The sequence below is a fragment of the Oncorhynchus gorbuscha genome, unplaced genomic scaffold (assembly GCF_021184085.1).
Source record: "Oncorhynchus gorbuscha isolate QuinsamMale2020 ecotype Even-year unplaced genomic scaffold, OgorEven_v1.0 Un_scaffold_1182, whole genome shotgun sequence".
NCBI classification, from domain to species: domain Eukaryota; kingdom Metazoa; phylum Chordata; class Actinopteri; order Salmoniformes; family Salmonidae; genus Oncorhynchus; species Oncorhynchus gorbuscha.
In genome coordinates, this window is record NW_025746039.1 from 76,099 (window position 1) to 91,538 (window position 15,440).

The window sequence follows — 15,440 nt, forward strand, 5'->3', positions numbered from 1 at the left end:
GAAACAAAAATAGAACTGTTTGGCCACAATGGCCATCGTTATGTTTGGAGGGAAAAAGGGGAGGCTTGCAAGCCGAAGAACACCGTCCCAACCATGAAGCACGGGGGGTGGCAGCATCATGTTGTGGGGGGTGCTTTGCTGCAGGAGGGACTGGTGCACTTCACAAAATAGATAGCGTCATGAGGAATGAAAAATATGTGGATATATTAAAGCAACATCTCAAGACATCATTCAGGAAGTTAAAGCTTGGTCGCAAATGGGTCTTCCAAATGGACAATGACCCCAAGCATACATCCAAAGTTGTGGCAAAATGGTTTAAGGACAACAAAGTCAAGGTATTCGATTGGCCATCACAAATCCCTGACCTCAATCCTATAGGAAAATTGTGGGCAGAACTGAAAAAGCGTGTGCGAGCAAGGAGGCCTACAAACCTGACTCAGTTACACCAGTTCTGTCAGGAGGAATGTGCCAAAATTCATTTACAAGAAATTTGTGGAGTGGTTGAAAAATGAGTTTTAATGACTCCAACCTAAGTGTATGTAAACTTCCGACTTCAACTGATATATATATATATATATATATATATATATATATATGTGGATATTTTGTAGGACGTAACATATCATACAAAATGGATGCTGTAATACACATTTAAGGGGACCCATTTTTGCTTGTGAGCACTACTTTTAAAATTACTGGCTGAAACTATACAAAAGCAATACTAGCTGATAACGTAGTGTAGCACTGAACATACTACATGAAAAGCACTTTACAAATATTATTATTACTATTATCATTACAGTTTTACAGTTATACAACAAAAAGATACAGTATTAGGAGGGATTGTTGATATAGCAATGAAAAAAAGTAAGAACAAATACCCTAAAAACAACATGAAATATTTGTACATCAATAATACTGTAATTACATGTACAACAACACACTGAGGACTGGTCCATAACATCTAACAGAGGAGGTTTTGTTGTTTACTAGTCTCTTAAAGTCATGTCATCACAGTCTTCTGGCCAGGAGAGTCAGCGAGACATCATCCTGACAAACTCTGTGGAAAAAACACAAAATATCAGCTACATTTTATTAGTGTCTTGACAACACTGGGAGTAGTAGTGTAGTGACAACACGGAGAGTAGTAGTGTAGTGACAACACGGAGAGTAGTAGTGTAGTGACAACACGGAGAGTATTAGTGTAGTGACAACACGGAGAGTAGTAGTGTAGTGACAACACGGAGAGCAGTAGTGTAGTGACAACACGGAGAGTAGTAGTGTAGTGACAACACGGAGAGTAGTAGTGTAGTGACAACACGGAGAGTAGTAGTGTAGTGACAACACGGAGAGTAGTAGTGTAGTGACAACACGGAGAGTAGTAGTGTAGTGACAACACGGAGAGTAGTAGTGTAGTGACAACACGGAGAGTAGTAGTGTAGTGACAACACGGAGAGTAGTAGTGTAGTGACAACACGGAGAGTATTAGTGTAGTGACAACACGGAGAGTATTAGTGTAGTGACAACACGGAGAGTATTAGTGTAGTGACAACACGGAGAGTATTAGTGTAGTGACAACACGGAGAGTATTAGTGTAGTGACAACACGGAGAGTATTAGTGTAGTGACAACACGGAGAGTATTAGTGTAGTGACAACACGGAGAGTATTAGTGTAGTGACAACACGGAGCGTATTAGTGTAGTGACAACACGGAGAGTAGTAGTGTAGTGACAACACGGAGAGTAGTAGTGTAGTGACAACACGGAGAGTAGTAGTGTAGTGACAACACGGAGAGTAGTAGTGTAGTGACAACACGGAGAGTATTAGTATAGTGACAACACGGAGAGTATTAGTATAGAGGCAACATGGTGAGTAATAGTATAGTGACAACATGGTGAGTATTAGTATAGAGGCAACATGGTGAGTATTAGTATAGTGGCAACATGGTGAGCATTGTCACAACATTGTGAGTTTAGTATGGTGAAACAGAGTGAACATAGTGGTGTAGTGGAGAGCAACCTTCATCATATCTCAATGTCACATTTCCTCTCTGATCCATTAGTTCTCCCCTTCTCCCCTCTCTCTCCTTCTTTCTCTATTAGTTTCTTTCTACTCCTCTCCACACCCTTTCCTCCCCCTTTCTCCCCTCCTCACTCACCCGCTCTCCCCTTTCAAGTTCACCAAATCATCTCCTTTTCTCTTCCCTCTTTCGCCTCTCTCCCCCTCCTACTCCCCCTCTCTCCCATTCCCCTCATAGTCCACCAAACTGTCCCACTCTCCCCTCACCTTCTCCCCCTCATCCCCCCTCTCCCCTCACCCTCGAAGTCGAGCAGGCCGTCCCCGTTGAGGTCGACATCTCGGAGGATCTCGTCGATCTCTGGTTGGTTGAGCTGCTCCCCCACCAGCTTTTTCATGGCCTCCTTCAGTTCAGCCAGGCTTATCTGACCGTCCCCGTTAGAGTCAAACTGGAGAAGAAGAAGGAGGAGGAGGACAGGAGGAAGTAAAGTGAGGTGAGGGAGAGAGAGTGGTAGAAAGGGAGGGGGAGAGGAGAGATTAAATGGATAGAAAGAGCAGGTTAAGATAAAATAACTTGTCATTTCATTTGTGTTAACAGATATAATAAGATTAATATTGTCTCTTCGTACTTCTTTGAAAGCATCCCTGAGCTCCTTCACTCCTATCATGTCTGCTGTCTCTGCCAACATCTTAGGACCCATCAGCTCCACAAAGTCCTCAAAGTCCACTCTGCCGCCACCTAGAGGGAAACAAGAGTCATTACAGAAATGGTCACAGGGGTGATGAAGAGCTGAAGAGCGAGCTGAAGAGCTTCAAATACTATACACAGAGGGTATGCCCTTGCTTCCTCTGGTTAATGTGAGTGTGTGTGCTGCGTGCGTGAACACTCACAATGTGTGCATGTATGTCTTTACATCCGTGTGTGTGTGTGTGTGTGTGCGTGTGCGTGCGTGCGTGTGTGTGTGTATGCGTGCGTGTGTGTGTGACTCACAGATGTTCTGACTGAGTTCGATGAGCTCCATCTCAGTGGGCATGTACCCCATAGTCCTCATGCACTCTCCCAGTTCCTTACAGCTGATGTAGCCATCTTTATCCTTATCAAACTCCCCGAACGCCTCCTTCAGCTCTGCACAGGGAGGAGGGGGATGGGGAGAGGAGAGAGGGGTGAGGGGTAGATAAGGGTGAGGAGAGATGTATGGGGGAATGGGAGGAGAGCGGTGGGGTATTGAATAGAAATGAAAAAAATAGACGTTGTTTCTTATATTCATTTTAGACTCTTTGACGACAAGCCACACCCATAGCTGCAGGAAGTAGGAGGGATGAGGGTGCTGCAGCCCCCCTGATACATTTTGTTTTATACAATTGGGAACAAGGTCTCTATTACTCCTGTATGAGCGGTGTAAAATATCCTGCAGCCACATTAAAGTATCTTTAAGTTTGAGGGAGGACAACACAGTAGAGCCAGAACACTGTGATTTATTGGTGTTGTCTGGGAGTAAATACAATATGTTGAAAATGTGAGTATGTATGGAAAAAAAAGACAGGAAGATGGAGAGAGAAAAAGGGTGAGAGGGAGAATGGTGGTGTTGAGTGATTGAAACAGGGAGAGAGGAATGATGGTGGTGTTGACTGATTGAAACAGGGAGAGGGGGATGATGGTGGTGTTGACTGAGAGAAACGGAGTGGGAGGATGATTGTGTTGACTGAGAGATACAGGGACAGAGGGAGGATGATGGTGTTGATTGAGAGAAACAGGAGTGGGAGGATGACGGTGTTGACTGAGAGAAACAGGGACAGAGGGAGGATGACGGTGTTGACTGAGAGAAACAGGGACAGAGGGAGGATGACGGTGTTGACTGAGAGAAACAGGGACAGAGGGAGGATGACAGTGTTGACTGAGAGAAACAGGGACAGGGGAGGATGACGGTGTTGACTGAGAGAAACAGGGACAGAGGGAGGATGATGGTGTTGACTGAGAGAAACAGGGACAGAGGGAGGATGATGGTGTTGACTGAGAGAAACAGGGACAGAGGGAGGATGACGGTGTTGACCGAGAGAAACAGGGACAGGGGAGGATGACGGTGTTGACTGAGAGAAACAGGGACAGAGGGAGGATGATGGTGTTGACTGAGAGAAACAGGGACAGAGGGAGGATGACGGTGTTGACTGAGAGAAACAGGGACAGAGGGAGGATGACGGTGTTGACTGAGAGAAACAGGGAGAGAGGGAGGATGACGGTGTTGACTGAGAGAAACAGGGACAGAGGGAGGATGACGGTGTTGACTGAGAGAAACAGGGACAGAGGAGGATGACGGTGTTGACTGAGAGAGCGAAACAGGGACAGAGGGAGGATGACGGTGTTGACCGAGAGAAACAGGGACAGAGGGAGGATGACGGTGTTGACCGAGAGAAACAGGGACAGGGGAGGATGACGGTGTTGACTGAGAGAAACAGGGACAGAGGGAGGATGACGGTGTTGACTGAGAGAAACAGGGACAGAGGGAGGATGACGGTGTTGACCGAGAGAAACAGGGACATGGGAGGATGACGGTGTTGACTGAGAGAAACAGGGACAGAGGGAGGATGACGGTGTTGACTGAGAGAAACAGGGACAGAGGGAGGATGACGGTGTTGACTGAGAGAAACAGGGACAGAGGGAGGATGACGGTGTTGACTGAGAGAAACAGGGACAGAGGGAGGATGACGGTGTTGACTGAGAGAAACAGGGACAGAGGGAGGATGACGGTGTTGACTGAGAGAAACAGGGAGAGAGGGAGGATGACGGTGTTGACTGAGAGAAACAGGGACAGAGGGAGGATGACGGTGTTGACTGAGATAAAGAGGGACAGAGGGAGGATGACGGTGTTGACTGAGAGAAACAGGGACAGAGGGAGGATGATGGTGTTGACTGGCTCTGTGTAATGTCTCTTATATCTGTACCTTCAATCTCTTCTGGCCGTAGGTCTCTGTCCTGCAGGGTTTCACATTGGAGGGGACACACACAGAGTGACAGACGCAGTGTGTTAGCTCGCACGGAAACAGACACACACACAACTATAAGGACCCTGAATATACTGTAGTGTAGATGGACAGAAATACACACACACACAATGGCTGACAGAGAAACATCCTCATAAAAACAAAGAGAACTGCACATCTTTGATTTAGCTCCATCTGAATGTTGCGGACTGAACTGGACAGGTAGTAAAGCATTTCATATGGACTCATTAGATATGGAATCATTTGATATGGACTCATTAGATATGGACTCATTAGATAGGGAATCATTTGATAGGGAATCATTTGATATGGACTCATTTGATATGGACTCATTTGATAGGGAATAATTTGATATGGACTCATTTGATAGGGAATCATTTGATATGGACTCATTTGATATGGACTCATTTGATAGGGAATCATTTGATATGGACTCATTTGATATGGACTCATTTGATAGGGAATAATTTGATATGGACTCATTTGATAGGGAATCATTTGATATGGACTCATTTGATATGGACTCATTTGATAGGGAATCATTTGATATGGACTCATTTGATATGGACTCATTTGATAGGGAATCATTTGATAGGGAATCATTTGATATGGACTCATTTGATAGGGAATCATTTGATATGGACTCATTTGATATGGACTCATTTGATAAGGAATCATTTGATAGGGAATCATTTTAGAGTGAGAGATGGCATAATCTTAAATACAGAGGATTCATTCACTTCTCTCTCACGCATGTTGCCTCCCTCCCTCTCTCCCTCCCTCATCTCTAAAACCCCATCAATACATGTTACGCAGCCAGACCGGCGATTTGTTACAGGATTACACAGCATGTGATCTGACTGGCTTTAGCAACCCCTCAGTTCGCTCAACACAGTCCTATTCCGTCCCCTGTGATTGGCTGCACTGCTCTGTCTGTCAGTGGTAGGCTACATCGAGCGTCATGTCCCAAATGGCACCCTATTCCATGTATAGTGCACTACTTTGACCAGGGCTCATCAATCCAAAGCAGTGTACTATGTGGGAAAAGGGTGCCATTTGGGATGTAGTCAGTGTGAGGTAGACACAGGCAGCGTGTTAGAGGGGATCAGTTTGTTGCAAGGGGATTTGTAGAGTAATCAGTGATGTTGTGCAATCTGACTGTAGTCAGTCTCAAACACACAGTAGGTTCTGCCAATGACTGGACACACACACACACACACACACACACACACACACACACACACACACACACACACACACACACACACACACACACACACACACACACACACACACACACACACACACACACACACACACACACACACACACACACACACACACACACACACACACACACACACACACACACGGTGGGTTCTGCCAGTGACCAGGTATGCATTTCACTGTTAGTCTACTTGTTGTTTACTAAGCATGTTACAAATAATGTTTCATTCATGTGACAAATAACATTTCATCATGCAGCCAGGGTCATAGGTCAAAACAGATTACAGGGCCAGAGTTGCCATGCAGCCAGGGTTATAGGTCAAAACAGATTACAGGGCCAGAGTTGCCATGCAGCCAGGGTCATAGGTCAAAACAGATTACAAACCCAGAGTTGCCATGCAGCCAGGGTCATAGGTCAAACAGATTACAGGACCAAAATTGCCATGCAGCTAGGGTCGTAGGTCAAAACAGATTACAGGGCCAGAGTTGCCATGCAGCCAGGGTCATAGGTCAAAACAGATTACAGACCCAGAGTTGCCATGCAGCCAGGGTCATAGGTCAAACAGATTACAAGGCCAAAGTTTCCATGCAGCCAGGGTCATAGGTCAAAACAGATTACAAGCCCAGAGTTGCCATGCAGCCAGGGTCATAGGTCAAAACAGATTACAGGGTCAGAGTTGCCATGCAGCTAGGGTCGTAGGTCAAAACAGATTACAGGGCCAGAGTTGCCATGCAGCCAGGGTCATAGGTCAAAACAGATTACAGACCCAGAGTTGCCATGCAGCCAGGGTCATAGGTCAAACAGATTACAAGGCCAAAGTTTCCATGCAGCCAGGGTCATAGGTCAAACAGATTACAGGGCCAAAGTTGCCATGCAGTCAGGGTCAAAGGTCAAAACAGATTACAGGGTCAGAGTTGCCATGCAGCCAGGGTCATAGGTCAAAACAGATTACAGGGCCAGAGTTGCCATGCAGCCAGGGTCATAGGTCAAAACAGATTACAAGGCCAGAGTTGCCATGCAGCCAGGGTCATAGGTCAAACAGATTACAGGGCCAAAGTTGCCCTGCAGCCAGGGTCAAAGGTCAAAACAGATTACAGGGTCAGAGTTGCCATGCAGCCAGGGTCGTAGGTCAAACAGTCCTAAACCAGAGATTCTTCTGTAGGATATATGATACAGTAACGTATTGAGTCCTAAACCAGAGATTCTTCTGTAGGATATACAGTTGAAAGCCGGAGGTTTACATACACCTTAGCCAAATACATTTAAACTCAGTTTTTTTGTAAAAATCGACTGTATTAGGTAATTTAGGATCACCACTTTATTTTAATAATGTGAAATGTGAGAATAATAGCAGAGAGAATTATTTATTTCAGCTTTTATTTTTTTCATCACATTCCCAGTGGGTCAGAAATGTTCACACACTCAATTAGTATTTGGTAGCATTGCCTTAAAATGTTTAACTTGGGTCAAACGTTTCGAGTAGCCTTCCACAAGCTTCCCACAATAAGTTCTGTGAATTTTGGCCCATTTCTCCTGACAGAGTTGAGTCAGGTTTGTAGGCCTCCTTGCTCGCACACGCTTTTTCAGTTCTGCCCACAATTTTTCTATGGGATTGAGGTCAGGGCTTTCTGATGGCCACTCCAGTACCTTAACTTTGTTGCCCTTAAGCCAGTTTGCCACAACTTTGGAAGTATGCTTGGGGTTATTGTCCATTTAGAAGACTCATTTGCGACCAAGCTTTAACTTCCTGACTGATGTCTTGAGATGTTGCTTCAATATATCCACATATTTTTCCATCCTCATGATTTCATCTATTTTGTGAAGTGCACCAGTCCCTCCTGCAGCAAAGCACCCCCACAACATGATGCTGTGCTTCACGGTTGGGATGGTGTTCTTTGACTTGCAAGCCTCCCCCTTTTCCCTCCAAACATAACGATCGTCATTGCGGCCAAACAGTTCTATTTTTGTTTCATCAGACCAGAGGACATTTCTCCAAAAAGTAGAATCTTTGTCCCCATGTGCAGTTTCAAACCATAGTCTGGCTTTTTTATGGCGGTTTTGGAGCAGTGGCTTCTTCCTTGTTGAGCGGCCATTCAGGTTTTTTTTATTTTTTATTTTATTTTTTTATTTCACCTTTATTTAACCAGGTAGGCTAGTTGAGAACAAGTTCTCATTTGCAACTGCGACCTGGCCAAGATAAAGCATAGCAGTGTGAACAGACAACACAGAGTTACACATGGAATAAACAATTAACAAGTCAATAACACATTAGAAAAAAATGGGCAGTCTATATACAATGTGTGCAAAAGGCATGAGGAGGTAGGCGAATAATACAATTTTGCAGATTAACACTGGAGTGATAAGTGATCAGATGGTCATGTACAGGTAGAGATATTGGTGTGCAAAAGAGCAGAAAAATAAATAAATAAAAACAGTATAAAAACAGTATGGGAATGAGGTAGGTGAAAATGGGTGGGCTATTTTCCTATAGACTATGTACAGCTGCAGCGATCGGTTAGCTGCTCGGATAGCTGATGTTTGAAGTTGGTGAGGGAGATAAAAGTCTCCAACTTCAGCGATTTTTGCAATTCGTTCCAGTCACAGGCAGCAGAGTACTGGAACGAAAGGCGGCCAAATGATGTTTTGGCTTTAGGGATGATCAGTGAGATACACCTGCTGGAGCGCGTGCTACGGATGGGTGTTGCCATCGTGACCAGTGAACTGAGATAAGGCGGAGCTTTACCTAGCATGGACTTGTAGATGACCTGGAGCCAGTGGGTCTGGCGACGAATATGTAGTGAGAGCCAGCCGACTAGAGCATACAAGTCGCAGTGGTGGGTGGTATAAGGTGCTTTAGTGACAAAACGGATGGCACTGTGATAGACTGCATCCAGTTTGCTGAGTAGAGTGTTGGAAGCCATTTTGTAGATGACATCGCCGAAGTCGAGGATCGGTAGGTTTTACTAGGGTAAGCTTGGCAGCGTGAGTGAAGGAGGCTTTGTTGCGGAATAGAAAGCCGACTCTTGATTTGATTTTCGATTGGAGATGTTTGATGTGGGTCTGGAAGGAGAGTTTGCAGTCTAGCCAGACACCTAGGTACTTATAGATGTCCACATATTCAAGGTCGGAACCATCCAGGGTGGTGAAGCTAGTCGGGCATGCGGGTGCAGGCAGCGATCGGTTGAAAAGCATGCATTTGGTTTTACTCGCGTTTAAGAGCAGTTGGAGGCCACGGAAGGAGTGCTGTATGTTGATATAGGACTCGTTTTTATTGTGGATATAGATACTTTTGTACCTTTTTCCTCCAGCATCTTTACAAGGTCCTTTGCTGTTGTTCTGGGGTCTATTTGCACTTTTTGCACCAAAGTACGTTCATCTCTAGGAGACAGAAGGCGTCTTCTTCCTGAGCGGTATGACGGCCGCGTGGTCCCACGGTGTTTATACTTATGTACTATTGTTTGTACAGATGAACCTGGTATCTTCGGGCGTTTGGAAATTGCTTCTTTTGATTTTCCCATGATGTCATGCAAAGAGGCACTGAGTTTGAAGGGAAGCCTTGAAATACATCCACAGGCACACCTCCACTTGACTCAAATTATGTAAATTTGTCTATCAGAAGCTTCTAAAGCCATGACATCATTTTCTGGAATTTTCCAAGCTGTTTAAAGGCACAGTCAACATAGTGTATGTTAACTTCTGACCCACTGGAATTCTGATACAGTGAAATATATATGAAACAATCTGTCTGTAAGCAATTTTTGGAAAAATTACTTGTCATGCACAAAGTAGATGTCCTAACCGACTTGCCAAAGCTATAGTTGGTTAACAAGAAATTTGTGGAGTGGTTGAAAACAAGATTTAATGACTCCAACCTACTTGTATGTAAACGTCCGACTTCAATTGTATGTTACAGTAACATATTGAGTCCTAAACCAGAGATACAGAGCTTTGCAAAAGTATTCATCCCCCTTGGTGTTTTTCCTATTCTGTTCCATTACAACCTGTCATTTAAATGGTTTTTATTTGGATTTCATGTAATGGACATCCACAAAATAGTCCAAATTGGTGAAGTGAAATGAAAAAAAAAGGACTTTACTGAAAAGTGGTCCATTCATATGTATTCACCCATTTGCTATGAAGCCCCTAAATAACATCTGGTGCAAACAATTACCTTCAGAAGTGACATAATTAGCTAAATAAAGAGTCCTAACCCAGGAAGTTTTCTATAGGATATACTCCTCTTTTCAGTTCGCTGCAGCTAGTGACTGGAACGTGCTGCAACAAACACTCAAACTGGACAGTTTTATCTCCATCTCTTCATTCAAAGACTCAATCATGGACACTCTTCCTGACAGTTGTTGCTGCTAAGTGTGATGTACTGTTGTCTCTACCTTCTTGCCCTTTGTGCTGTTGTCTGTGCCCAATAATGTTTGTACCATGTTTTGTGCTGCTACCATGTTGTGTTGCTACCATGTTATGTTTTGTTTCTACCATTCTGTGTTGTCATGTGTTGCTGCCTTGCTATGTTGTTGTCTTAGGTCTCTCTTTATGTAGTGTTGTGTTAGGTCTCTCTTTATGTAGTGTTGTGTTAGGTCTCTCTTTATGTAGTGTTGTGTTAGGTCTCTCTTTATGTAGTGTTGTGTTAGGTCTCTCTTTATGTAGTGTTGTCTTAGGTCTCTCTTTATGTAGTGTTGTGTTAGGTCTCTCTTTATGTAGTGTTGTGTTAGGTCTCTCTTTATGTAGTGTTGTGTTAGGTCTCTCTTTATGTAGTGTTGTGTTAGGTCTCTCTTTATGTAGTGTTGTGTTAGGTCTCTCTTTATGTAGTGTTGTGTTAGGTCTCTCTTTATGTAGTGTTGTGTTAGGTCTCTCTTTATGTAGTGTTGTGTTAGGTCTCTCTTTATGTAGTGTTGTGTTAGGTCTCTCTTTATGTAGTGTTGTGTTAGGTCTCTCTTTATGTAGTGTTGTGTTAGGTCTCTCTTTATGTAGTGTTGTGTTAGGTCTCTCTTTATGTAGTGTTGTGTTAGGTCTCTCTTTATGTAGTGTTGTGTTAGGTCTCTCTTTATGTAGTGTTGTGTTAGGTCTCTCTTTATGTAGTGTTGTGTTAGGTCTCTCTTTATGTAGTGTTGTGTTAGGTCTCTCTTTATGTAGTGTTGTGTTAGGTCTCTCTTTATGTAGTGTTGTGTTAGGTCTCTCTTTATGTAGTGTTGTCTTAGGTCTCTCTTTATGTAGTGTTGTGTTAGGTCTCTCTTTATGTAGTGTTGTGTTAGGTCTCTCTTTATGTAGTGTTGTGTTAGGTCTCTCTTTATGTAGTGTTGTGTTAGGTCTCTCTTTATGTAGTGTTGTGTTAGGTCTCTCTTTATGTAGTGTTGTGTTAGGTCTCTCTTTATGTAGTGTTGTGTTAGGTCTCTCTTTATGTAGTGTTGTGTTAGGTCTCTCTTTATGTAGTGTTGTGTTAGGTCTCTCTTTATGTAGTGTTGTGTTAGGTCTCTCTTTATGTAGTGTTGTGTTAGGTCTCTCTTTATGTAGTGTTGTGTTAGGTCTCTCTTTATGTAGTGTTGTGTTAGGTCTCTCTTTATGTAGTGTTGTGTTAGGTCTCTCTTTATGTAGTGTTGTGTTAGGTCTCTCTTTATGTAGTGTTGTGTTAGGTCTCTCTTTATGTAGTGTTGTGTTAGGTCTCTCTTTATGTAGTGTTGTGTTAGGTCTCTCTTTATGTAGTGTTGTGTTAGGTCTCTCTTTATGTAGTGTTGTCTTAGGTCTCTCTTTATGTAGTGTTGTGTTAGGTCTCTCTTTATGTAGTGTTGTGTTAGGTCTCTCTTTATGTAGTGTTGTGTTAGGTCTCTCTTTATGTAGTGTTGTCTTAGGTCTCTCTTTATGTAGTGTTGTGTTAGGTCTCTCTTTATGTAGTGTTGTGTTAGGTCTCTCTTTATGTAGTGTTGTGTTAGGTCTCTCTTTATGTAGTGTTGTGTTAGGTCTCTCTTTATGTAGTGTTGTGTTAGGTCTCTCTTTATGTAGTGTTGTGTTAGGTCTCTCTTTATGTAGTGTTGTGTTAGGTCTCTCTTTATGTAGTGTTGTGTTAGGTCTCTCTTTATGTAGTGTTGTGTTAGGTCTCTCTTTATGTAGTGTTGTGTTAGGTCTCTCTTTATGTAGTGTTGTGTTAGGTCTCTCTTTATGTAGTGTTGTGTTAGGTCTCTCTTTATGTAGTGTTGTGTTAGGTCTCTCTTTATGTAGTGTTGTGTTAGGTCTCTCTTTATGTAGTGTTGTGTTAGGTCTCTCTTTATGTAGTGTTGTGTTAGGTCTCTCTTTATGTAGTGTTGTGTTAGGTCTCTCTTTATGTAGTGTTGTGTTAGGTCTCTCTTTATGTAGTGTTGTGTTAGGTCTCTCTTTATGTAGTGTTGTGTTAGGTCTCTCTTTATGTAGTGTTGTGTTAGGTCTCTCTTTATGTAGTGTTGTCTTAGGTCTCTCTTTATGTAGTGTTGTGTTAGGTCTCTCTTTATGTAGTGTTGTGTTAGGTCTCTCTTTATGTAGTGTTGTGTTAGGTCTCTCTTTATGTAGTGTTGTGTTAGGTCTCTCTTTATGTAGTGTTGTGTTAGGTCTCTCTTTATGTAGTGTTGTCTCTCTTGTTGTGATGTGTGTTTTGTCCTATTTATATTGTTTTCATTTATATATTTTTAATCCCAGGCCCCGTCCCCGCAGGAGGCCTTTTGCCTTTTGATAGGTCATCATTGTAAATAAGAGTTTGTCCTTAACTGACTTGCCTAGTTAAATACAGGTTAAATACAAATGAAAAATAAATACAGTAATGTTTTGAGTCCTAAACCAGAGATACTTCTATAGGATGCATGTAAGATATTGAGTTTGGATGGTGGAGGATAGTCGCAGCACATCTGATGCTGAAGTGATGATGCTGCCATAATAAGCCACATCTGTTTGCTAAAAGTAAAGGCACAAATCTCTCGTTCACAAACTCAAATTCCATCATTTATCTCAATGATATCAAAAGCTTTGTCATTCTTTCTGATGAATGTCAGAAAGAATTTCCCTACACTCGCAAACAAGCCTTTTGCTCCACCCGCAATAACATCTGCTAAGCACGTGACTAATAACATGTTATTTGAATGATGACGCAAACGTCAGTGTGAATACTATGATGTAATCTAAATGCACAATGGGTTCTAATTCACAGAAATTGAGAGATTTGCTCTACTTTTGTTGAAAGGATTTGCCTAAGCACACCCACTTTCTCTCGGCCGTGTGCTTTCTAGGGTGGCTGGAGAGTTGTGTCCCGATGGCCTTGTTTCACACGTGTTCTGTCTTCTGTTCTGTGACTGACAGCCAATGACATCACAACCACATCACCAGGAATAGTAATACAACAGGATTGGATTAGAGTGAACAGGAGAGAGATTATATGTATGCTAAACAGTATCCAGATAAATTACTAATGATGATAGGCACTATGCTCATCAAGATAAATTACTAATGATGATAGGCACTATGCTCATCAAGATAAATTACTAATGATGATAGGCACTATGCTCATCAAGATAAATTACTAATGATGATAGGCACTATGCTCATCAAGATAAATTACTAATGATGATAGGCACTATGCTCATCAAGATAAATGACTAATGATGATAGGCACTATGCTCATCAAGATAAATTACTAATGATGATAGGCACTATGCTCATCGACTTGTTTACACACAGACACACACAATTGTATTTAGACTTTCACCTTCCAACCAAGGTGTTGGGGCTTGGTTGGACTTATAGGTTCATATCCCCAGCAATACGCACCATCATAGCTCTTATAGGTTCATATCCCCAGCAATACGCACCATCATAGCTCTTATAGGTTCATATCCCCAGCAATATGCATCATCACAGCTCTTATAGGTTCATATCCCCAGTAATATGCACCATCATAGCTCTTATAGGTTCATATCCCCAGCAATACGCACCATCATAGCTCTTATAGGTTCATATCCCCAGCAATACGCACCATCATAGCTCTTATAGGTTCATATCCCCAGCAATACGCATCATCATAGCTCTTATAGGTTCATATCCCCAGCAATACGCATCATCATAGCTCTTATAGGTTCATATCCCCAGCAATACGCATCATCATAGCTCTTATAGGTTCATATCCCCAGCAATATGCACCATCATAGCTCTTATAGGTTCATATCCCCAGCAATATGCACCATCATAGCTCTTATAGGTTCATATCCCCAGCAATACGCATCATCATAGCTCTTATAGGTTCATATCCCCAGCAATACGCATCATCATAGCTCTTATAGGTTCATATCCCCAGCAATACGCATCATCATAGCTCTTATAGGTTCATATCCCCAGCAATATGCACCATCATAGCTCTTATAGGTTCATATCCCCAGCAATACGCACCATCATAGCTCTTATAGGTTCATATCCCCAGCAATATGCATCATCACAGCTCTTATAGGTTCATATCCCCAGTAATATGCACCATCATAGCTCTTATAGGTTCATATCCCCAGCAATACGCACCATCATAGCTCTTATAGGTTCATATCCCCAGCAATACGCACCATCATAGCTCTTATAGGTTCATATCCCCAGCAATACGCATCATCATAGCTCTTATAGGTTCATATCCCCAGCAATACGCATCATCATAGCTCTTATAGGTTCATATCCCCAGCAATACGCATCATCATAGCTCTTATAGGTTCATATCCCCAGCAATATGCACCATCATAGCTCTTATAGGTTCATATCCCCAGCAATATGCACCATCATAGCTCTTATAGGTTCATATCCCCAGCAATACGCATCATCATAGCTCTTATAGGTTCATATCCCCAGCAATACGCATCATCATAGCTCTTATAGGTTCATATCCCCAGCAATACGCATCATCATAGCTCTTATAGGTTCATATCCCCAGCAATATGCACCATCATAGCTCTTATAGGTTCATATCCCCAGCAATACGCACCATCATAGCTCTTATAGGTTCATATCCCCAGTAATATGCATCATCACAGCTCTTATAGGTTCATATCCCCAGCAATACGCACCATCATAGCTCTTATAGGTTCATATCCCCAGTAATATGCATCATCACAGCTCTTATAGGTTCATATCCCCAGCAATACGCACCATCATAGCTCTTATAGGTTCATATCCCCAGCAATACGCACCA

At 42.7% G+C, this 15,440-nt stretch overlaps 1 protein-coding gene across 2 annotated transcripts in view; it reads right to left on the bottom strand.

Annotated features, from left to right (window-relative positions):
* Window positions 1–574: 574 nt before the first annotated feature.
* The window catches only part of LOC124021723 (calcium-binding protein 2-like), a 48,561-nt gene continuing 33,695 nt past the window's right edge, over window positions 575–15,440 (bottom strand). For both annotated transcript variants that reach the window (XM_046336845.1, XM_046336846.1), the window contains exons 3-7: window positions 4,957–4,987; window positions 3,008–3,142; window positions 2,646–2,755; window positions 2,318–2,465; window positions 575–1,060 (exon numbers count right to left, since the gene is read on the bottom strand). In XM_046336845.1, the coding sequence (XP_046192801.1) occupies window positions 1,035–1,060; window positions 2,318–2,465; window positions 2,646–2,755; window positions 3,008–3,142; window positions 4,957–4,987 (450 nt within the window). In that variant the 3' untranslated portion in view covers window positions 575–1,034. The remainder of the gene's footprint in view (window positions 1,061–2,317; window positions 2,466–2,645; window positions 2,756–3,007; window positions 3,143–4,956; window positions 4,988–15,440) is intronic.